The following is a 23,470-nucleotide window of genomic DNA, read 5'->3' as shown; positions in this document are numbered from 1 at the left end:
ATAAAAAAAACTTACCTTAGAAAATAGTCCTAATTAAAAAGACTGGTGACGATATTTTTTAGTTGTTTTCATGTAGTTCATTAGAAAAGCGAAAGCAAATTTTAAAAAACAACACCAAAACTTATAACGAATTGATTGTAACAAGGGTTGTGGAGTCGGTAAGCCGCTGTTCCGACTCCAACTCCTTGATTTTATCACGGGGTGACTCCGACTCCTTCATAAGTAACCAATTTGTAACAACAAATTTACTGTAGTAAATTGTTAACATTGGCTATTTCATCACCAAGATATAAATAAACCAACAACTTAGTGCCTTAAACAATATTTATTAAAAACAATATCTGAACAAACAACTTTTCTGAACTCTTGTTATGTAATAAACTCAAATGCAGTCACTAATGAAATTATGAATTTGTCAAAATCACGTTTGAAATATTTTCAGTTGGACAGAAAGAACTTGTTCTTCTTTAAGTTCATATTCTTGAAGAATCTTTTCCGCCAAGGCCTGGAGAAATTCGCTTGTGTGATTAGCTTTGATGTCCTTTACTGCCTATGTCTTGGTAACTGCTTCATATGTTTCAAAAACAAATCGGACATTGATTGCAAAATAGTTCACCCTGTTAAGAAACACAAAGCGTCCCTCGAGAGATTGAGTTCTTCTTTTTGGTTAACAGCTTCTTCAATCGTTAATTATCTAATACTCTCTCTCTAGAGAAACAAAATTGAATACTTAGAGTTTTTGTAATGCAAAGTTAATTGAATACTTAGTCTTTCTGTTTTATCAAGTAGCTCTTTTGTGCTTGGTGGTGGCACACCTAGCTTTTACAAAGAATATGTAGCACAGTATCATACAGTTTAAGTCGGGGGTTGGGGCATCATGAAGTTACTAATTTAAGGGATAGTAGAGGAGAGCACAAGGGAGGTGATTTATGATTCTCAGTGATAAGCAACAAATACCCTATTGTTTATCACTGTTTTAAAGGTCTTAAACTAACATGTCAAACTCCTTGCCCTCCAGTTGTTGCAGACTACAACTCCAATTATGTCTGGGTATCCTACAGCTATCAGCGCATCCTAGGACTTGCAGTTTTGTAACAACTGGAGAGCTTGAGTTTGACACTTGTGCTTTGGACTTGACAGGACATATAATATTTTAATGAGCTCCAACTCGGACTCCACGACTCTGCACCCGATTATATATACCAACCTAAAACGATGCGATTAACATTTTAGCGATTGGAGTTTTCGCTGTAACCTTTGACCCTCTCTGGGAAAAAGTTCTGGACAGGTTTAAGGCGGTTCTGAACGTTGCCGGTAAAATATTACGAATCTAAACTATCTTTACATTAAATTGTTGGTCGCCCTTTTAATTGAAGATGAAAGTTATTGGAGATTATAAGCCAAACAACTGTGAAATAAAAATATTTAATTTTATTTCCCACAAAACCTGGAAAATTCCTTTAAGACTAGATTTGTGGGAATTCATAAGTATACATCAAAGTGCTTTTACACTAGATAACTTGCATTAAAAAAACATTAAGTTAGTTTTAATTTTGTTATCGTCTGGTTTGCATTCCTTGCTGACCGGCACCACCTCCAGGGCCCAAGAGTATCTAAAAACAGAAAAACGTTTCAACCTACTTACATTTTACAAAGTTGTGTTAAAAGCGCACGCCACCTTTTTCTAGATAAAAAACAATACTCGTTAAAATTCGGGCAAAAAAATCATTCAAATCAAAACACAAGCCAGTTTTTCGATCGAAATGAGCTGTTTTCATTACTCTAGGGATCTGTCAAATTGAAAGACATTTGATGAACAGGAGCACAACAAATATAACGAGATATTGTGAGATACATGTGAGATACAAAACCAAAGAGAAAAAAATAATTGCTAATAAGCTTATGAGATCAATAAATAGCCAATTAATGATCCAGGTTCATAAAATTAAAAAAAACAACAACATTCTTTTGAGCTAGTGAAACAATTTGAAGACTTTAGATGAACAAAAAAACTGGGATTTATTCAAAACAAACCTTTCTAACTTATTTAATAGGATGCCAAAAGGTTTGGAAAATCAGATAAAGATATAAAAAACTTTTAAAAGACAAGATTGAGGAAAACACAAAATGAGCCTGAGATTTTTACTGAATCAATAACTTTTTCTCCTTCTGAAGATTTTTAATCAATCAATCAATAGATCACCTGAATATAATGAATCAATACAGATTTATATCAGATCTTATACAGACAGATTTTCTAGTAAAGGTAGAGTTTTGCTCTATAAGTTGAAAAGTAAATTCATAAAAAACTCTAAAAATAATTTTCAAAAACTATTTTCAGAAAATGTAGACATTTTCTAAGAAGGGCTCTCCAAATCAACGATGCATAAAATCAGAGAATTTATATTGATACCAATGCAGTTAATACAGGAATGAGAAAAAATCAGAGAACTAATCCACTAAAAGAAATAATGCTTATACATTGCTCAATTCTTTACTTGGATTGAAAGACGACAAGAAAACTAACTGATCAATGAGTTAAATTTAGTCAAATTTTAATACAAAAATAATGCATTACTAAAAAAGCATGTTAAAAAAATTGTTACAATTCTTAAGAAAAATTCTGAAAAACAACTTTCACTTTCAGGGATGGTTATACTGGGTAAGCCAGAAATTTTAAAGTAAAACTTTAGAAGTATTTTAAACCATCTCTGGGAAAAATCTGACACTCTTACCCTCAAATTACAAACTGAAATTAATTTGATGGCAATAGAGTAAAAGAGAAAAGAGATCAGAAAGAAAAAATGAATTAGACTGTTCTTTAAATGAAATAAAATATATTCTAAAACAGTACGACTTTGCTACAGTATTTTGCTTAAAAAAATGAATTATCAAATTCTTATTTCTTAAAGATTATAAAAATAATATGGCTATTATTGCTAAAAAAAATTTTCATTATTAATGCAAAAGCTGAAAACACTGCATATTTTAGAAACCAGTCTAAACAGAACATAACATAAAATAAGGCAGCCAAAAAATCTGAATTGTGACCACTTTTAAGGGAAACTTTGACAAATATATGCATTTATGAATTAGTTAATGTATAATTGTTAAAACTAACCTGGCGTTGTTGCATCAATGCTGCTTCTTCAGTTTGTACTCGTTCTATTTCGAACAATACAGGAAGAGCTAAAACAACAAAAGAAGTGCCACAAACCCACATTGCTGACCGTGAAAACTTATAAGCTTTGACTACACCTTTGTATGACAACTGTGTGATCTTGTTTGTGCAGTTACGTACAGTTTCAGGAAACATTTCTGTTAGACCCCACAACCTCTCATATAATGTTTCATCTTCAATATCTTCGTCGCCAATGTTCTAAAAAATATTTGTAAAAAATTTAAAAAAAGATTCCTGAAAATTTTTTTATATAAAATTAGATAACACCAGAAGCATTAAAAATTCTTTAAAATGTACAAAAAATAACTCAAATAAAATATTTAGTTATTTTTCTTATAATGTCAGTATTAAAGTGCTACGAAAGATTTTATATAGCTTGATAATTTAAAAAAATATGCTTCTCCAAACTTACATAAATACACATAAATTACTTTAAAAGATAAGTTGCAAAAACTTACCTCTATTTGTTTTAGTTCATTTCTAGAGTAACCGGCCATCATACATGTGCACTTACGAAGCTTTGAAGTGAGAAAATATAGGGAATATGTGACGGTTGCCGGAAATATATCGTACAAAAATTTCAGTTAAATCCCGGTAATCGAACCTTTAAGGGGCAAAGGAAATGATTCGACTTAACGAATGCTCTATTTAAACGGTTTTTTCCACATTTGAGTTTTCAAGGGACCGAAGAAACACAGTTTGAGATAATAAAAGTTCGAGTTAACCAATGTTCGAGTACCGGTATTTGTGTGAAACTTTAGCTTTGTTTTTTACTTAAGAAAAGCTATTAGCTTTTGTGTCGTCAAGTACGTAGTCTCAAGTCTTTTTTAGCCTCAAGTTTTTTTAGTGTTGCTTACAAGCGCCAAAATTCCGTTCGAGTATTTATAACGTGGATTAAAATTATTTATTGAATATGTGTTGGTACACCATTATATTAATAATTATTATTATGATTTAGTTGATATAATAATTTTTACTAGTAATTTATGAATTCACACGAAAAAGTCCATGCAATCAAATCTCCGAGCAGTTTATTAAAAAAGGTTTATTTTTGTCTTAAAAATTATTTTGAGTCTAATAAATTCAATTGCTCACTCGAGGTTTTACTAACTTACTCATTCGAGTTTTTACTCGATTACTGCTTGAACTTATCTCTAAGGGCCAGTTTATATGGAAAGCGGGCGGGCTTGTTTGCCGAGCCAGCCCGTTTACCGAGATATCGACGTCATCAATATTTTAATTTTATTTTGCGTTTATATGACTAAACGAGCTAGTCCGGATAGCGAGATCTCATTGTTTTCTGCCGAAATCTCGGCAAACGGCAGTGATCTCTATAATAACTGGATAGCGCAACTCCGAGCAAAACTTCTAATTTTTTGACACCAAAATCGCCATATTGGAAAGCCCCAAAAGTTTAAATCCCGCAAGCTTTAAGTTCTGTTTTTCGACTAATGGCTTTAAATACACAGTATCAGATTTCAGCGTTCTGGGGCTTTCCAATATGGCGATTTTGGCGTCAATTTTGATATTAGAGATGCGCTATCCAGTTATTATAGAGATCAGTGGCAAACGGGCTGGTTAATTTCTTATATAAATTTGTACGCATGCGTATAAACTCTTACATTTTTTAAATTTGAAAGCTTCCGCGTAAAGTTATAAATTTAAACTAGCAACTACGATTTTTTCTTTTAAGGCACCTCTCTCTTGCTTGTTTCATCTTTTGAAGTGGTTGTGATAGCTTTCGTAAAAAAAAAATATTGAAAAAATTATCAAATTTAAGTTTGTAAAGCTTATATAACACAACTAGGCTTTTAAGAAGCATTATTTGTGTTATAATACCAGTTAAACATACTGTTAAAATGTTTTTTTGTCGCCAGCCGCCATCTTTAAAGTTATTATTTTACCGATAAAGAGGCAAGCCCTGCTAGAAAAAGCCAGGCTGACCTCGATATCATTTTTTTTTTTTTTTTTTTGGCAAAAACTCATATAAACGCAATTTTAAAACTGGGTTGTTTTCCGGACTAGCTCAGCAAACGGGCTAGCTCAGCAAACGGGCTAGCACTTGTCCATATAAACAGGCCCTAACTCGAGTTTCGAATATCAAGTGAATACATTTGACAATATTAATCAAAATGGTTGCTCTTCGATTTATTCACAAACTTACTGTAAAAAATCCTTTTCAAATTAGAAAAGTATGACAATGTAACATTTATGATGATAGTAACATTTTGAACACTAATTTCAAACATTTTTTTTCAGCGCATCTAATTTTTGAGATAAAAAGCTGACCAGATTTTTGTAGAACTTTGTTTGCTTACTCATGTTTTCACTGTTACAGGTTCATTTACTGAACTGAATATACTTTACTGAAGGTTCGTTTATATACTGAGCTGAATATACTTTAACCTTACTTTATACTTTACTGAATGTACTTTATACACTACATAATACTGTGGGTAAATAATCAAATTGATATTATCTATATTTGTCTCTAACTCGAAGGGCGTTCAATCTATGAGAACTTTCTGTGTAACCACAACTCTTCTGCATATTCTAATGGTGTTTACTTGATGAATATCAGAAACATGGCACGATTAAAAATTCACTTACTGCATTCCTACTTAGACATTTTCTTAAAAACTCTGGGCAAAGTTAGAAATGCTTTGTTCAATGCGAACTGCTAAGAGATTGTACTAACACTTAAGGTTGATATAAAAGCACTATTAGGAGTTTGGGAACAAAGTATGGTAGGTGATTAGTGACTTTTTCCAAATTGCTGAATATTAGAAGTTCAGCAAAACTCAGAAAAGACAACTTAAACAAGGAAAATTTCATGGAAAATTTTTAAACCTCTTTTATTCAGTGCCAAATTGATGATCTTAAAGTGATCATTAATCTTTCAATGGCTTTTCTTTTAGCTGCTGCCCGAAAGAAAATTTTGTAACTGTTGGCTCAACTAGGCTTGCGCATACTTTGCTAATATTTAAGAGCTTTTTCTGCCACACTTTCATTCTTCTACCTTTTGACCATGTTTACTAATATTACACAGGAAAGAATTTTAAAGATTGTACTTAAAATGGTCGATCTCTCACACCAAAATCCAATGTAACTAGCAATCGAACATCGTGGAAATTATGAATGGACAAAAGGAGACCACAAATAACTCAGTCAGTAACTAGTCTGCTGTTAAAATTACAATGTTAACTGTTAGCCTGGGTTATGATGAGGATTCCAAAAAATGAACACTTATACAACTTTTTTGCATAGGATCAAAATAGATCTTTATAAAAAATCATATTAGTTTTAGGAAGACACGTCATAATTGCTTTTGAATAACTAGTCTTTTCTTTGAAAAATTATACACATAAAAAACAATTGATTTTTCACTCCAAAAATCAGCTCCATTTGCAGAAGGAAACAATGTTAGCAGGAGGAAGATTTATTGGGTTGAACTTTTCGAATATTGTAACAATGTTTGTTGCTTCTTTTTATTCGCGATGGCAACTCACATATCAATTTATTCCATGGCCTAGGATAATATATAGCTTGGTGTGAACTCTGGCCGAGACTAAATTACATCTAGGTTTAATGTGGACGCGGGTTAATTTAGGTGCAAAAGTGTGTTTTAAATTTACATTCTAAAAAAAGGCCTGGAAGTAGTTTTGTTTTAAGTTAAATATTGGAAATATTTGGAAAAAAAGTTTAAAACTAAAAAATACAAAAGAAAAAAAAAAAAAAAAGAAAACAGCAACAACAACAACTGATAGTAATAAAAAGTTAACACTTCGGTTTAACTTGAACCTCCCTGATAACATTGAAAATAATTTCCATGAAAGAAAATGCTTAAGCAGAATTAACTTCTAGCCCATTTTTTTCTGGTATACAACATCTATAACAGCATAGAATTCTTTTTAATCCCGAATAGTGATTAGTTTGTAACATTGCAGCTCGTAATTGTTTAACTTCAGAGTATGCTTCATTAGCTTCTTCGTGCTTACCCATGCTATCCATGCAAAATGCTACTCTATATTTTGTATCTAATGTGGATGGGTGATTGTTCCCTAAAATTTTAACCCTTAGTTTTTCTACTTCAGTGAATATATGAAAGGCTTCTTTGAATTTGTTAAGTTTTTCCATGCAAAGTGCTATATTGTGTTTTGTATCCAATGTTGATGGGTGGTTCTTACCTAAAACTACGACCTTTAACTTTTCAATTTCACAGTATGCTTGAAATGCTTCTTCATATTTACCCATGTTTATCATGCAATTTGCTTTGTTGTGTTTTGTAAGTAGTGTCGATGGATGACTGTTTCCAAAAAAATTACTTTGTAGCTTTTCAACTTCACAGTATGTTTGAAACGCTTTTTCGTATTTACCCATCTTATCCATGCAAAGAGCCATGTTTTGTTTTGTATCCAATGTCGATCGGTGGTTGCAACCTAAAAGTGCAACTTTAAGTTTTTCAACTTCAGTATATACTTGATATGCTTTGGTGTATTTACCCATATTAATCAAGCAATTTGCTTTGTTGTGTTTTGTTTGTAATGTTGTTGGATGGTCAATACCAAACATTTCAATGTAGTGCTTTTCAACTTTACTGTACACTTGAAAAGCCCCTTCATATTTACCCATGCTATCCATACAAAGAGCCTTGTCATGTTTTACATCTAAAGTTAACGGGTGATTTTTTCCCAAACTTTTTAATCGTAACTTTTCTACTTTAATGTATACTAGAAAAGCTTCTTTATATTTACCCATACTATAAATGCATTTTGCTTTAAGATGTATTGTATCGATAGTGGAAGGGTGATTTTTTCCGTTTTCACTTTTTTGGAAGTTTGTAACTTCTTCCAAAATAGCAAGAATTTCTTCAAAAAGACCTTTATTCTGTAACAAACAAAATATTTCTTCAGTGTAATCGGCAAATTCACTTGCAACTTCCTTTTTGTTGTTCCAAAACATATGTAAGAAATGTTTGTACCAATCAAGACCATATTCATAATGATCTTTTACGGAATTTAATTTTTCTTTCATGAAACTAATAAGTTTCTTAATATAGTCCAGTGATATTTCTTTTTGTTTTTGAAAATACTGACACGCTAATTGAGTTATATCATGCATAGAAAGATTCTCCAAATGAAAATTTTCAGGGGTGGAGCTGTTCAAGAGCGAAAAGTTTGTCAATACAGTAATTGCATGATTTATCTTAAAAGGATCATTTTGTTTTAAATAAAGTGAAAATTGCTTAACAAATGCTTTTGTTATGTGTTTACCATCACAGTAAGATAAGCAATATAAAATTTCTAAGGAAAGCAGTTCTTTGTTTGTTTCTAATTTCATTAAAATCATGTTGATTGATGCTATTGCTGATTTAGCTTCTGTTTCAGTGTGTATAAATTCCTCAAGCACATCTACTGGATAAGATTTATATAGGTCTAAATACTCTTGCAGGGAGACGCGTGTGTTGTTTATGTAAAGTATTGCTTGATAAAGCGCGAGCGGGTGATAACTTTTGATTTCCGTTATTTCCCTTAGTTTCTCATCGTCTTCTGTGTTTATATACTTTTTCAAAAACAAAAATGCATCTTGGGGTGAAAAGGGTTCAATTTGAATTATTATTGCTTCAGGAGACCAACATTTCCATTGTGAAGTCACTAATGTAAATGAATTCGGTAGATTTGATAGATATTTCTCAAAGTTCTTAACACTTTCATCATCAACATTATCGTAAATGTATAACGTCTTATCTTTTTTAAAATAGTTATGAACTTTTGAAATTATAATCTCGGTAGAAAGGCAAACGTCGTAAGATTCTTTAGTATTTATGCCCAATTTATGACATAGAGTTATCAAAGAAGTATTTAATTTGCCGTGAGCTGCGTCTAGCCATACAAAATTATGATAGTGCTTGCGATAATTCTCTGTATACTTGCGAACGAGCTGGGTCTTTCCAATCCCTGTCATGCCAGTAACTACCAAAAATGCCTTTTTCGATTTTATTGATTCAAATTCGCTTAAGCATCTATGGATTTTAAGAAGTTCGTCTTCTCGTGCAAAAAAAGTAGCTGATGGTCCTTGAACTCCAAATGTTGAATAGCGTGGTATTAGGTCTAGAATTAAATGTTGAATAGCGTGGATTAGGTCATAAATAAAATAATTAAATTTATTAACAACTTAGTTCTCTTTCAAATGTTAAAAATTGTTAATGCTTAATCTAGGGTTTCGGAACCGGCATTATGGAACCGGGACAAACCGGAAAATTGGTCATAAAACCCCATTCCGGTGATGGTTTTTTATTTGTAAAAATCAATGGGAAATTGATCCAAAAATGTGACCTTATGCGATAATTAAATGATAAAAAAGTTTATTAGCCTTTTAATTGTTGTGTTTTGTTTTTAAGCAATGTTTTTAATTTTTGTGTTGATTTTTTAATTAACCATTTTAATAATTAGTGTGTAATTAGTATTCAACTGAATGTGTAAGTAAAAAAAAAAACACTTCGAAGATTGAATTAAAATATCTTTTGGACAAAATCATTTTTATGTTTAGCAATACTACATTCGATTGACAGACAGTATTGCAAAGTGAATTAAGTGCAGTAAGATTTTAGCTTACAAAGGATGGTCTACTTGTGGGTCATCTTGTCATCCCTAAGCAAAACATGAAATTTTTGAAAATAAGTGCGAAAGCGAAGAACCACCTCTAAAAAAAACTAAAAAAAAAAAAAAAAAAAATGAAAATTTGAACAAAATATTTCATTATTCTTCAAGAAAGAATCATACATATTAGAAGAAATTTAAAAGTTTCAGAAGTAAGTTTTAAAAACTTGCTGCTAAAGATGGAATATCTATTCATTCAATTTGCAACATGACGATCATCAACTTGACTTGATTTGGGAAGAAAATGAGCGTTTCAGTATTTCACTGGATGAGTTTACTTTTTCACGGAATCTACGAATCTTCATGAACATTAATGTTCATGAGCAAAACAGCCAATACAATCTTGGTACGATTAGGATGTTAGGTAAATTTTCTGCTGAAAGTTGTCCTGACAGCCTGATTATGCCAAGATTGTAAAAAGTCTTTACATTCTTAAAAACCATTTGGCTGAGTTTGGTCTGGATGTATAAACTTAATTGTTTTTCGTGGGCCGATTATCTTAATTGGAACATCAGCTTTACTATGCTCATGCCCTTCAGCATGCAGTGTGTGATGTACTTTATTCTCCCATAAATGTTCATAATATGGAAGAAGAAAACACAAATATTACTGATAATGGCGATGAAAATATATACAATAATGACTTTGATATTATTCAGTTTAAATTTAAAAACCAAGTGCGTGAGCTTGAACGTGTTATAAAAAAGTGCGTTCACTTGTCAAAGTATTTAGAAAGAGTCCTATTAAAAATGAAGTCCTGCAGAAATATGTAAAACTAAAACATGAAAAAGAACATTTATAAGAGATTACAAGATGGAATTCAATGTTAGCCATGATTGATACCTTCCTTTTCTTGCAAAAAGCAGTTAGCAAAGCTTTTGTAGACCTGTCAGTTGAGACAAAAGTTAACAGAGGATAATTTTTTTCTTCTTAAAAAGTCGAGTTTTCTTTAGCACCACTGAAATTAGGTGTTGAAGCATTGTGTCGGCAAGATTCAACACTGGTTTCTGCTGTTGCTATTTTTCGTTTCATATTTTCTCAGTTACTATATTAAAAAAACTATATTAAAACTATATTATTATTATTATACTATATTAAAAAAAAATAAATAAATTCATAAATCTTTTTAAAAGACTTTCGGGTTTTTTCCCCAGAATCCCGCTTTTTGGTGAATTTTTCCCGGTTCCCGGTTTTTTAAATAACCAGAGAATTCAGAAACCCTAGTTAACTTTTTGTTTTCTTTCAAATGTTAACGTTTATTTTTTGTTCTCTTTCAAATCTTAAAAAGTAGTAATAATAATAAATAGGGGTGAAGTTTATAAATTTCTAGGGGGCCAGCTTTTTCGCTAAGAATTCGTCAAAAATCTAAGACATTGTTAAAATTTTAAGTTGCCGTTAGAAAAAACACCTCATAGCTAAAAACTTATTCAAGAACACAGGTAGATTTAATATAAAATAAAAGCAATTTAGTAAATTTCCTGAGAGTTTTTAAATCGGCTATTTCAAACTTTGGCATGTAAGATGTTGCACTCAAAAAATTAACATAATAAATTTTTGACAATAAGTTTGTTTAGCATTTTGTCGCTGCAAACAACGTAAAAATCTCCGCTGTTATTAATTGATGGTGGGGCTTTCTTCTGCCGGCTTTTTTCTATGACCCACTTTGTCTGCGCTTTTCAGCAGTGGATTCTTTCTTCGCTTTTACAGACTCTCACTTTTGATTCGCAATTCAAAGTTTTTTTGCAGTGTCACTGTTTGCAAAGGGATAATCAATGAAAATATTTTGGTGTAACTGCTAACACCAGACATGCTAGATGTTGATGGCTCAAATCAAGTCTTCCTCTCCATACTGCTTCTCAGAAGCAACAGCTTCTTCATTTTCTTGATCTACGCCTTTAGAATTTGTATTTGTGTTACAATAGTATAGTTGGCTTTAAAGCCGGTTACAATCTTTATTTAGCTTTTATGAGCAAAAGCATGTAAAGAATGTCAATTCTATGGCCAACATTTTCATACATCCACAAATTATGCTGTTTGTTGTAGGCCACTTTAAGTGGAATGTACGCCAAATTATTGAGTGGTTACAGCCATCGTCAACAATGCGACGCAAACAATAGTGTAGTGACACCACTTGCAGCTGCCTTTACTGATAATTGGGACGCGTTGCTATTGTACAGTAGGAATATTAATGACAAGTAACTGTGATGGATGTAGTCGCACATGAATCTAATGATTTTGACCTGTTGTATCCAACCGTTTTCGTTTGCCTACTCATCTATTTTCTTTAAATTCGAGGGCATCTACTTTTGAGGAAACAGGTAAAACGGTAGGAGGGCAGCGCTGACCATAAATCTTAGTGCAACCATGCTTCTGCGCTCCCCTAACGTTATTTTACCGACGTGCTTATCCCTTTTAATGAGAAAATCTTACCCAGTCGAGTTAGAATGGTTCTTCTGAAAACAATTATGTTTCTCCGCATGAGCAAAGAAGCGATTCATTTTTTCTTTACAATACGCGACGTACGACTTTTAATCATTTATCGTCGGGAACTTTTGAAATATTTGGGACTTTGGCAAAATATCCCTTTTTTTTTTAAAAATCCATTTGGTATTATTTATTTTCTTTATTGACATTGTGTTTGTAACAGCTGTGAGTTATGCGTCTATTCGCAACAAAGCATGAAAAGTGAAAAAAAAAAATTTTATGGCGTTCACTAACAAAATTTTAGTATCGCCACCTCACTATTAGCAGAAGACATGGTTGAGGCAATTCACTTGCTCTGGCAACTTACAAACTTCTCCCCTATAATTTAACTAGAACCTACTTCTCTCACACTCAATTGCCAAGTCTTTTCTTCCAACTCCATATAATATTTCACTAAGTTGGCACCATTGTTTATTAGGGTTAGCTCGTCGCCATTTACTTAGCATTTGAAATGTTCTCTCGTACGTTGTGGAAAAATCTTCATATAAGGATTCAATCTCTGATTCACTAAACGAAAGCAGCCTTGCCACTCTTGGCCAGTCGTATGTCAACTTATCGGCCAGCAATTGAAAGACAATCTCTGGCATTCTTTCAACTATATATTAAAAAATCATTGCATAAGCTTATATAAAATATTACATAAACCTTAACAAAATATTGCATAAACCTATATAAAATATAAACAATGGTTTTGTAAACAATGTAGTAAATTGTTCTTTTGAATCACAATACCTTCTGTATCATCAAGTTCAATTTCACTGGATTTTAATGAAAGACTTTCCATCTAAAAATTAAAAGATTATCGATTATCATTAAAATTGAAAGATTATTCATCATCCTAAAAATTAGTGATAGCACATGAACAACTAACCTCTTATTAAAGAAAAGGGATCTTTTCTTTCATCGATGGTTAGTTGTTCATGTGCTTCCACTAATTTTTGAAGAATGAAAAGTTCACCGATCTTAACGAGCCTTCATTAAGCAACTCGAACCTGTAAGTCTTCCTGTTTTTTTTTAAAACTTCTCGAACCTATATTTTACAATAGGGTATATAAATAATTATCAAATGGTAATATGTAAAGTGAATGTTTAAAAACGGATAAATCCTACCATCTACAAACCATCTACAAACAGCGCTATAAAATTCCTCAAGTTTCCATTCTCGGTTCACTTTTTTTCTTAATTTACATTAATCGGATCTTGCAAAAAGTTTCGATGACCCGATGCTCCGATCATTTAATGATTCAGATAATACAAAGTTGTTCTACTCAACTACGTCAATCGAAAGCCTCTTCAAAACTTCTAATGTTGAACTTAAAAAAACGTTGTAAAAAACTTTTCATAAAAATATTAAAAAAATAAAGGGCAGAAAAAAAGTATCCTCTTTCATTCTAATCAAGAAAAAAAAAAAGAAAAATACTAATAACTCTTCGATCATTAAAAAAATAACTCTTCCATCATTAAAAAAATAACTCTTCCATCATTAAAAATAGAAAACTTAACAATCAAAAGAGCCATCGTACCCAAATTTTATGGAGAACTTATTAATGAAAATTTTACTTGGAGACCCCACAAAAATCTCGTCAACATAAAACTATTAAAAAGCATGTCTACTTTATAAATCAAGATCTACGACGCTCAAGAACTGCTTTAGTTTTCTGTAATACAACGCTAGCTTGTATACATCAGTATCATATTGGCAAGAATGCACAAAAATGAGTCGGACTCTCTCTATGATGCAAGAAGCATGTTTCAAGATTTTCATTTGCCAAAATATTTACTTTACGTTTAGGTACAAATGGGAGTTCCACCTCGCTTTAAGAAAAGCTTTCTTTGAAAGTAACACAAATACAGCACCTCTAATAATCATAGTCTATAGAAGTAAACCCTGGTCTGGTAATGTCTTTGATTGAATCTAAATTTCCATAAATTAGGTTATGTGATCAATGAAGATACAAAACAAAAGTTTTATATATTTTAGAATAAAATCTTAAAATCTGAGATATCATTGCTGTTATTACTATTTTTTTATGATGATAAAAGAAAGTTCTTTCAAAGTTATTACTATTATGTGAAGTCGGAGTTCTCTTTGTGTGAAGAGTGAGAGTTATGAGAAAAGAATCTGAGTAGCGTTGAGGTGTGAGTAGCGGTGAGGTGTGAGTAGCGGTGAAGTTATGCGTTTGAGTCAAGTAAAACGTTTTTATTTTTTCTCATTTTACTTCCTCACAATTTTTGCCAGGAAAAAACTGAGCTTTCTCACAATAGCATTTGCCAGGAAAAAACTGTGCTTTGTCCCTATATGAGGAGTTTCTTGCTCTTATATGTGTAAGGGAGTTAGCATATTTCAATTACTGATAAGAATTGATGAACTTCACACAAACTGAAGAAAAGAAACTCTGTTTAAAGATCGTGTTGCAGATATAGATTTGAAAGATTGAGTAGCTGCCGGAAAACTTTGCATTTGCGAAAGACATTAAAATTAATAAGTTTTTTTTGTTTCTTTATTTAAATAAGTATTTAAATAAAGAAACAAAAAATTCACAAATTAAAAATCAATATGAGTATTTATATAAACTTTACAAAAAAAAGTTCACGATTAATAAAAATTTCGGGTTTTATAGAACAAAAGAAAAACTTTTAAGTTTACTTGCAGTTCCAATTGAAAACTTACCTAGAAAATCTCATAAACATTCACAGCAGCCAGAATGTGTAAACGACAGCATTGTACAAGACAGAGCAAGTGATAAAATGTTGAGTTGTTTTTGGTTAGGTTTTTCCGAATAACCATTTTTCATAAAATAATACTTAGAAAGTTAGGCAGTTAGCACAGAAAAGAAAAGAAAAAACTCATTCAAACAATATTATGTTTGATATTATGACAGAAACAGTAGAAAAAATAAGTTAAGTTGCATCAAAATCAACAGCTGAACCATTTAGCATAACTGATGGTTACAAATGATGAGAATTGATGACGAATAAAAATTTTTGTAAAAATCTTTTTTTTCTAATCCAGTTTCAAAGCTAAGATATCATCCGATAATAATTAGATTTTGTTTATCATTAACAATGAAGTCTGCAACTGTTTATCACGAAATGGAATCTGCCAAAGTATTAAACTCTCCAATTCTCTGAACACTTAGAGATTACAAAAATACCATTAAAACAATGTTTGGTGTATAAACTTCTTCATAAACTACAAATCTAATTAGTTTCTAGACTTACAACTCATGTTACTGTTTATTATCTAAGAGGCGTAGCTTCTGATTTACAGCTTAGCACGAAATATTTTGCTATTAAAAATGTAGCATCAAATTAACTTATGATGACATTTTGGAAAGCAATTAATGTATCTGCTGTAAAGTTTTGAAATATTTCCATTGCGTCCGCATTTATTATTGAATTTATTTTTGTTTCTTGAGCATTTTAAAAATTTGTGTAAAATTCTGTATAAATTTGTGCATAGCATAACCAGTTAAATACTGCAATCTATCTGCTCTTATGCACTTATTGGTTTTATTTTGTTTATTATTTTTGTTTCATTATAAGCAGAGTTTTGTTGTTTTTTTATAAAAGCCAAAGTCTAAAATATACTTATGGACATACATACTTGAATAAAACTTTGATAAAAATATCTTATAATTCTTGATGATCTGATTCAGTCAACAACAGGATTACTTCATTGTACAGATTGCAATTGAAATCAAACTTATACTCTTAAATTGTTTGTTTCATCTCTTTTGGGTGACAAGTATCACAGGATAAAGATTTTACAGCTCCTACAAAATGTTTGAAAACATGTCATTGTTAAATAAGTATTTCTTCTTTGATGCATTATTAATCGCTATGTGCGCTGAATTTACGTGTCTTTTTAAAGCTTCTTTCGGTATTCAAGTTTTGCACATGTAATAAACGAAATTTCCTAAAATATCAAACTTAACTTCAAACTCTCCTGAAGCGCTTCAGAAATTGCCATTTAGATAAATTTCTTGCATCAACATTGATCATGTGACTAGTTTTTTTTTTAAAAAGATAAGAAAGATAATAAAAAAAGATAAGAAAGATAATAAAAAAAGATTAGAAAGATAATAATAGTGGAGAACAATAGATTGCCAGGACAGATTTTACTTTTATAGACTATGATTTAAATGGATTATTAACATCGTAAATTACCAGTGAACTGTGTTTGTTACGTTTGTGGACCTGCGCAAGTAAAAACTGCGATTTGGAGAGACTCAAAGTATTACCAAGCTTTTGATATATATTTTGGGATGTTATTTGTGGCTGTTGCAAATCAATACGGAAAGGACTGTTAAGAGGTACCAGGTAAAGTATGTTAGTTGCAGTGTCGAGAAATAGAAAAAAGGCGACAAACCCCCTTAATGCCTGTTACTTTTGCATAGTGACTTTTTGTATTTTAAAAGTGCAAAAGAAGTAAATCTATACTGAACTTCTTTTGTTGCACCGATGTCAAATCTTCAACCAAAAGAATTCTTCCATCTCCACGGTATAGATATTTTTTAACTGATATTCTCATTGGGCCAAAATATGTAAGAAGGTTTTGAAGAAAAATAAATGAAATTTGGAAGAAGGTTTTGAAGACAAAATATGTAAGAAGATTTTGAAGACAAAATATGAAAGAACGAAAAGAACCTTAACTGCATTCAACATGTTGTTATTAATTCCGAAGGAAATAACGAGGTCAAAAGATATAATGAACTAATTGATGAATAGCTAGACAATTACTGGAAGATAACCAGCAGAATGTTACTCAAATTGGGCTCTTTACACTACCATGATTTTGCGCCTAAGTCTTGGTGCTGCTTGTTAGGAGCACGGAGAAAAGGTACAACAGGATATTCAACATGTGACGGAAACAAGGTATCAAGGAAGATAGAATGAAGTCGTGTTGGGTGGGATTATCTAGAAATAAAATTTGTTAACTAAAATAATCAAAAAAGTTCAATAGTTTATATAGCAAGGCTGATTAATCACTTACAACCATAAGTGATTAATCAGTCCTATTCACCGGTTAATTGTTTTTATATATCTAACATAATCAAACGTCAAAACGCATTAGTTAACCAACAAAAAGCAGAGATTATGATTGCAAGCAACTATGTTTGATGGCTAGTTGTAGATTATGTATTACATATATTATATTTAGATTTTTTAAACAAAAACCATTTTTCAAAGCAAATTTAAAAGCCAATAAATTTTTGGATGAAAGAAAAAAAAACAGTTTTAATAAAATTCAAATTTAAAAAATAAAAACGAAAAATGAACTTTACCGTCTTCGATGTGAATCTTTGACAAGCTACTCTCATTACTCAAGATAAAGTTTACTTTGTGGACTCGTTTCTTTATGGTTTAAAGTGAATAAATCATATATATATATATATATATATATATATATATATATATATATATATATATATATATATATATATATATATATATATATTAGTATGGATATATAGACACACGCGCATACACACAGAGTTTTCTAAATAGAAAAATAAACTCCATCAAAATATTTGATTTAACTTTTACTAAAGTAAGCAGACCGTTTTTTATTTTGACTTTTATTCAAATTTCTATTAACAGTGAAAGTGAAAGTGTCGATTGACAATATGTTGTCAATTAGATAAGAAAGCAGTATAAAAAAGATAAAACTCAGTTAAGTCTTTTACAGCTATTTAAAATGACAACTTTTCGAAAATATTATTAATTTTTAATAAAAAAGTTGTTAATTTTTAAGCTCCCCAAGCATGCGCGTATTTTGAGAAGTCAGAAGAAGAAGAAGAGTATTTATTACAAATTTGCTTTCCTACCCTGAGATGTTATGATACTCTTATGATATAAGAGACAGCCGGCTGATATGTCATGATAATTCCCAATGTTTCTACTAAATGTCAATAACCGAAGAATGCCTACGCGAATGTTTACGAGTGTTTAAAGCGCCGAGATCTTTTTAGCAATCGAAAAAATAGTTTTTTTAATTGGCGCCAAAAGGTTTTAAAGAAAGAAAAAGTAATAATTACACTACAAATACCGTCGTAAAGTTGCATTAAGAATCAAACTGAAATAAAGTTGCAAACTGAATAAAATTACCGCAAAAAAAAACAACAGCAAAAACAAAAACAAACAAACGCAGAAAAGAAACAAATTTTAATTTTTTTTTTTAAAATAACTGTTTAGTTTAGTTTTATATTTTACAAAAATACAGAAAGATAATTTTAAAATCTTAATGTAGCAACTCAAAGCGTCAAGTTTTAAGTCGCTAAAATCCTTTTATGAAAAATTTGGTGTTGAATATGTGGTATTTATGAAATATCTGGTGTTAGATATGGTGTTTCTAAAATGTTAGAAAAAATCAAATTTTAAGTCGCATCAAAATGACGCTCAAATGCTTTGTGATTTCGAAAGTTATAGTTTAAATCAGCAAATAAGTAAACAAGTAAACGCAGAATAAAAATCCTTAAAACGTTTGGACTTTTGATGCAAAAAAATCAAATTGTTTGGATTTTAACCGATGCAAATAATTTTTTGAAAAATTTTTTTTGTGTTTGAAAGAAAATTCGTCTTCAAATAAATTTTGCACCAAGGTGTCATAATGAAGTATTTTTTGTTAAATTTTAAAATGTTATTGAGCATAATAGAAAAACAAAGCAATAAGAAAATTACAAAAAACTAAAGTTGGCGTAACAGTATTGGCTGTTTGGAATGCTATAACTCCCACCACTCGTTTCAATGAATCCTAACGATGGAACAACAGGGTTCTCCAGCGTCTCCAACGTCTCCAGCGTCTCCAGCATCTCTATTTGTGAGCGTAGGGATTTCTGGAATTTTAGTTTATGAGCAGCGCGGTGTTTAGGGGGGTTGGGGGGTGGGTGGTTTGTTGAGCACTGTTGTTTGTTCGGCGCGGAGATATGTTTAGTCTTTAGGGAATATGTTTTGTATTTGATTACGTTAGGGTGTTTGGGTCAGGGCTGTGGAGTCGGAGTCGGAGTCGTGGAGTCGGAGTCGGAGTCGGAAAAATTGTACCGACTCCGACTCCGGTTTAAAAAAAATCTCTCAAAGTTTCATAATTTTCATAAGGATTTTATAGATGTTACAAAACTACAAGTCCCAGGATGGTCTGAAAGCTGTAGGATATCTAGACACAATGGGAATTGTAGTTTGCAACAACTGGAGGACAAGGAGTTTAACATGTTATTTTTAGGCCTTTAAAACAGCGATAAGCAATAGGGTATTTTGCTGCTTATCACTGAGAATCATATATCACCTCCCTTGCGCTCTCCTCTACCTTCCCTTAAACTATATAACTTCATGATCCCCTAACTCCCGACTTAAATTGTCTGGCACTGTGCTACATATTCTTAGTAGAAAGCTAGGCGTGCCACCACCAAGCACCAAAGAGTTGCTCCACAAACAGAAAGACTGTAAGTATTCAATTAACTTTGTTTCTCTGGAGAGAGAGAATATTAGAAAATTAGTGATTGAAGAAGCTGTTAAAAAAAAAGAAGAACTTAATGAATGTCTCAAGGGACGCTTTGTGTTTCTTAACAGAGTGAACTATTTTGCAATCAATGTTTAATTCATTTTTGAAAAAAATGAAGCAGTTACCAAGACATTGGCAGTAAAAGACGCCAAAACTAATCACACCAGCGAATTTCTCCAGGTCTTAGTAGAAAAGTTTCTTAAAGAATATGAACTTAAAGAAGAACAAGTTCTTTCATGCTTGAAATACTGTCCAATTGACAATATTTCAAACATGATTTTGACAAGTTCATAATGTTATTAGCGACTGCATAAGAGTTTATTGCATAACAAGAGTTCAGAAAAGTTGTTTGTTCAGAAATTGTTTTCTTATAAATATTGTTTAAAGCACTAAGTGGTTGGATTATTTGTAGCATAGTGATGAAATAGCCAATATTAACATTTTACTACAGTTATTTGTTGTTACAAACAAATAACTGTAGTAAAACAAACAACTATTTGTTGTTACAAATTGGTTACCTATGAAGGAGTCGTAGTCGGGAGTCGGGAGTCGGAGTCGGAGTCGGTCCATGATAAAATCAAGGAGTCGGAGTCGGAACAGCAGCTTACCGACTCCACAGCCCTGGTTTGGGTGTTGGGTTGCCCTCAGTGTTGTGTAGATGTGTGTTTCGTTTACGGTTCGTTTAACAATAGACTCCTAGACTTCAAACAATTTAGATTAAGACTTGAAAACAAAATCTTAACACAATTAATAACAATAATTAAATAAATAAAATTCCTCAATCGAAATATAAAGAAAATAATGATAATTGCTAAAGATGTTTCTACCTTAATAATGATGCTTCTCCCTTAATAATAATGCTTCTCAAAAGTCACCCTAAATTATTACCTTACCAACTTTCTTTACCTCTTTTTTCAAAATCTCTTTTCTCTTTTTTTCCAAAAATCTTGTTTTAAAAATTTCCCAAAAAACCTTCAGTCTCCCATAAAAATCTTCTATCTTCCATAAAATCTTCCGAAAATCCCTCTCTCTCTCTCTGCAAAATTTTCTCAACCGTTCTTTTTATACAAGTCCGCAATTGTTTCTTAAATCAAATGTTGTTCGAACATAAACAATGAGTTTTAAAGTTCGTTAGTGATTTTATTTCGACCTGTTAGCGATGGCTCTCTGAATTAGGTTTTACCAGTTATCTTTTGATTAGCGTTTTTCTCTAGCGTTTTTTTACTTTCCGAATCCTGGCGAATGCTAGGTGAACGCCAGGTGAACGCTAAAGTTGGATTTAAAAGAAGTTGCAATCTTGGGTGTTAAAATTTTTAAAAATCTTCCTTTTTCGTCGTTTTCGCAAAGATGTTTTCACTTTCCACGGCACTTATTGCTTGGTTGTGAAAGTTCAGGATTGATATGGGTGGTAACGGGATCTCTCTCATTTTCTTGTGCAAGTTCTTTCCAACAACCTATTTTCCGTTTTTGAGCGGTCTGTTTCTTCTTCATCAATGTTTTTGCCTTCGCATCCCATAACCATTTTGTGTTCTGATCGTTGATCAAGAAGGAAAATTTTTTCTTCTTCAATATTGATCAAATTTTGAGCATTTACTAGTGCGATATCGAAGATTGATTATGTGACCTTAAGAAGTCATTTCCCTTTGCTTTCTAAACTGCTTCTCTCTGTCAATAACTAATTGCGACTTCTTTTTAACTCATTTTTTCAGCCGTGGCGATTTGCACCTGTCCCGAAATGTTCAGTACTTGATGCACGACGTCAGAAATACGTCATCTTTCTTGGATATATTACTTTGTATGAATAACCCAATCGGCAACTTCTTAAGCCTAACGGCTACTCAATTTTAATAATATGTAGCAAACGAACTACAAATGTCTATTTACGTGTCAGCATCATCTCAGACCATCTGCATTACATTACAAACTCAGTTTATTGCTTCATAAACGAATTATTAAAATATTTAAAAGTGCTAACTCCTTACTTCAACCAAATATCAACTAATTGCATATATCTCAGTGATGGTGCAGGACCCAATATAAAAACTATAAAAACATGGTCGTTTTAGACATTATCTAAGAAGGGGATATTTTTACATTTGAATCATCATACTATGATAGAATTCCTATGGTAAATTTAGGCGCAACTTCGTCGTTTTAGACATTATTTAAAGCGATTAATTAGTATTAATTAGTATTAATTAGGACATTTAGAAAATAAAAGCAAAAAAAAATTAATCCTAATTTAAAAATAAATTTAGAATTATAGTTTTAAAGAATAAAAAGCCTAGCAAATAGACTTTGTAGTTCGTTTGCGACATATTAAAGTTGAATAGCAAAAGTGACGGTTTTGCCTCAAAACGAATTCACCTCAGTCTACCCTATGATCCTTTCATTTTGTTGTGAGGTGGGAAAATTAAGGAAAAAAAAAGATTAGAATAGACGTATACAAAATTTCTCGTCAACCCTTCACATAAATAAATGATAAAGCAAAAAGAATGAAGTTAAAAACAACAGCTATGAAGAGACGTACGTACGAAGACCTTTTTTAACCTGCTATGTAAATAAATAATAAAGCGAAAAGAAGAAAAGTTAAAAATAACGACCGGAGAAGACGTGCACATGATTAATCATCAACCTGTCACGTAAGTAAATGATAAAATGGAAAGAAGAAAAGTTAAAAAAAACAACAGCAACTGGGAAAAGACGTAAACATGAAGTCTTATCAACCGGCCAAATAAAACGATGAAAAGTGTGAGGAGGGAGAACTAAATTAAAAATCGCGATCGAAAAAGGCGTACACAAGAAGACTCGTAAACTCTTCTTGTAAATAAACGATAAAGCGAAAATAATTATGTTAAAAACAACAGCTGAGAAAAAACGTACACACGGAGACTTATTCAACCTGTCATATGAATATAAGATAAGGTGGAAAGAAGGAAAGTAAAAAACAACTGAGAAAAGACGTAGCGGGCAAAGGCAATCAAAAAACCAAGTTGCAACTCGCCGACAAGGCCACTCAGTATGGAAAAATTAAAAAAAACATTACAAATTATTAAATCCCAACTCGATAATACATTTAAGTTCTTGTTGAGCTCTGAGAGATGCATTAATAGTCAATGCGTCATAGTGATGTGATTTCTTTGAAAGGCAAAGTAAAAGATAATATTGCATAAAGCAATTCAAGTAGATATTTACAAAATTTCAAGCAAAATTTTTTTAAAAAAACAAGAAAAGGAAACGCAATGAGACTTAAATACTTATTCTAAATTTTTAAATTAGAATAGAATGAACACGTGACTACTATTAAATAGATAATTACATTTATTAATCATAATCAATATAGGGGAGAGGGGGGCAGCTTTGAACATTTTTTTAAACTTTTTTTTATAAATAAATATTTTAGTTATTCAAACCACTTTTTTTCTTCTGAATAGTTAAAATAATAATTAAGGAATAAAACTGCAGTGTTTAAATAAATTTTGAGCTAAAAGATAAGCCAGAATATTTATTTCTACAGCATGCGCGAAAATGTTCAAAACTGCCCCAACCTGAGGCAGCTTTGAACACACCTGGGGCAGCTTTGAATTATCTCTGACAAATGGAACAAGTAATTAAATTTTTTTTTTTTTAGATAAAGCATTGATT

General features: G+C 31.5%; 2 protein-coding genes across 10 annotated transcripts; both read right to left on the bottom strand.

Annotated features, from left to right (window-relative positions):
• Nucleotides 1-310: 310 nt before the first annotated feature.
• LOC145193236 (mitochondrial import receptor subunit TOM22 homolog) lies at nucleotides 311-3,724 on the bottom strand. The gene is made up of 3 exons (XM_090073382.1): nucleotides 3,640-3,724; nucleotides 3,122-3,379; nucleotides 311-1,613 (listed from the first exon to the last, which is right to left on the bottom strand). Exons 1-3 carry the CDS (start codon nucleotides 3,679-3,681, stop codon nucleotides 1,557-1,559), a joined length of 357 nt encoding a protein of 118 aa, XP_089929508.1. The 5' UTR covers nucleotides 3,682-3,724; the 3' UTR covers nucleotides 311-1,556.
• Nucleotides 3,725-6,841: 3,117 nt separating this feature from the next.
• LOC149878317 (uncharacterized) lies at nucleotides 6,842-18,311 on the bottom strand. 9 transcript variants are annotated; one of them, XM_090072986.1, is made up of 7 exons: nucleotides 17,613-17,716; nucleotides 14,996-17,244; nucleotides 13,435-13,637; nucleotides 13,196-13,354; nucleotides 13,057-13,108; nucleotides 12,665-12,919; nucleotides 6,929-9,291 (listed from the first exon to the last, which is right to left on the bottom strand). In XM_090072986.1, exons 5-7 carry the CDS (start codon nucleotides 13,106-13,108, stop codon nucleotides 7,025-7,027), a joined length of 2,574 nt encoding a protein of 857 aa, XP_089929112.1. In that variant the 5' UTR covers nucleotides 13,196-13,354; nucleotides 13,435-13,637; nucleotides 14,996-17,244; nucleotides 17,613-17,716; the 3' UTR covers nucleotides 6,929-7,024. The 9 variants fall into 9 exon arrangements, with proteins under 9 accessions (XP_089929113.1, XP_089929112.1, XP_089929108.1 ...); XM_090072982.1 differs by lacking the exon at nucleotides 13,196-13,354 and adding an exon at nucleotides 18,156-18,311 and having other exon boundaries at nucleotides 13,435-17,244; nucleotides 17,613-17,682; XM_090072984.1 differs by lacking the exons at nucleotides 13,196-13,354; nucleotides 14,996-17,244 and adding an exon at nucleotides 18,156-18,311 and having other exon boundaries at nucleotides 17,613-17,682.
• Nucleotides 18,312-23,470: the final 5,159 nt, after the last annotated feature.

Source organism: Hydra viridissima, unplaced genomic scaffold (assembly GCF_058129835.1).
Source record: "Hydra viridissima isolate aposymbiotic clone 2 unplaced genomic scaffold, HvirCarnegie_v1 scaffold_15, whole genome shotgun sequence".
NCBI lineage: Eukaryota > Metazoa > Cnidaria > Hydrozoa > Anthoathecata > Hydridae > Hydra > Hydra viridissima.
The sequence above is the reverse complement of the archived record's forward strand: the minus strand, read 5'-3'. Positions and strand labels throughout refer to the sequence as shown.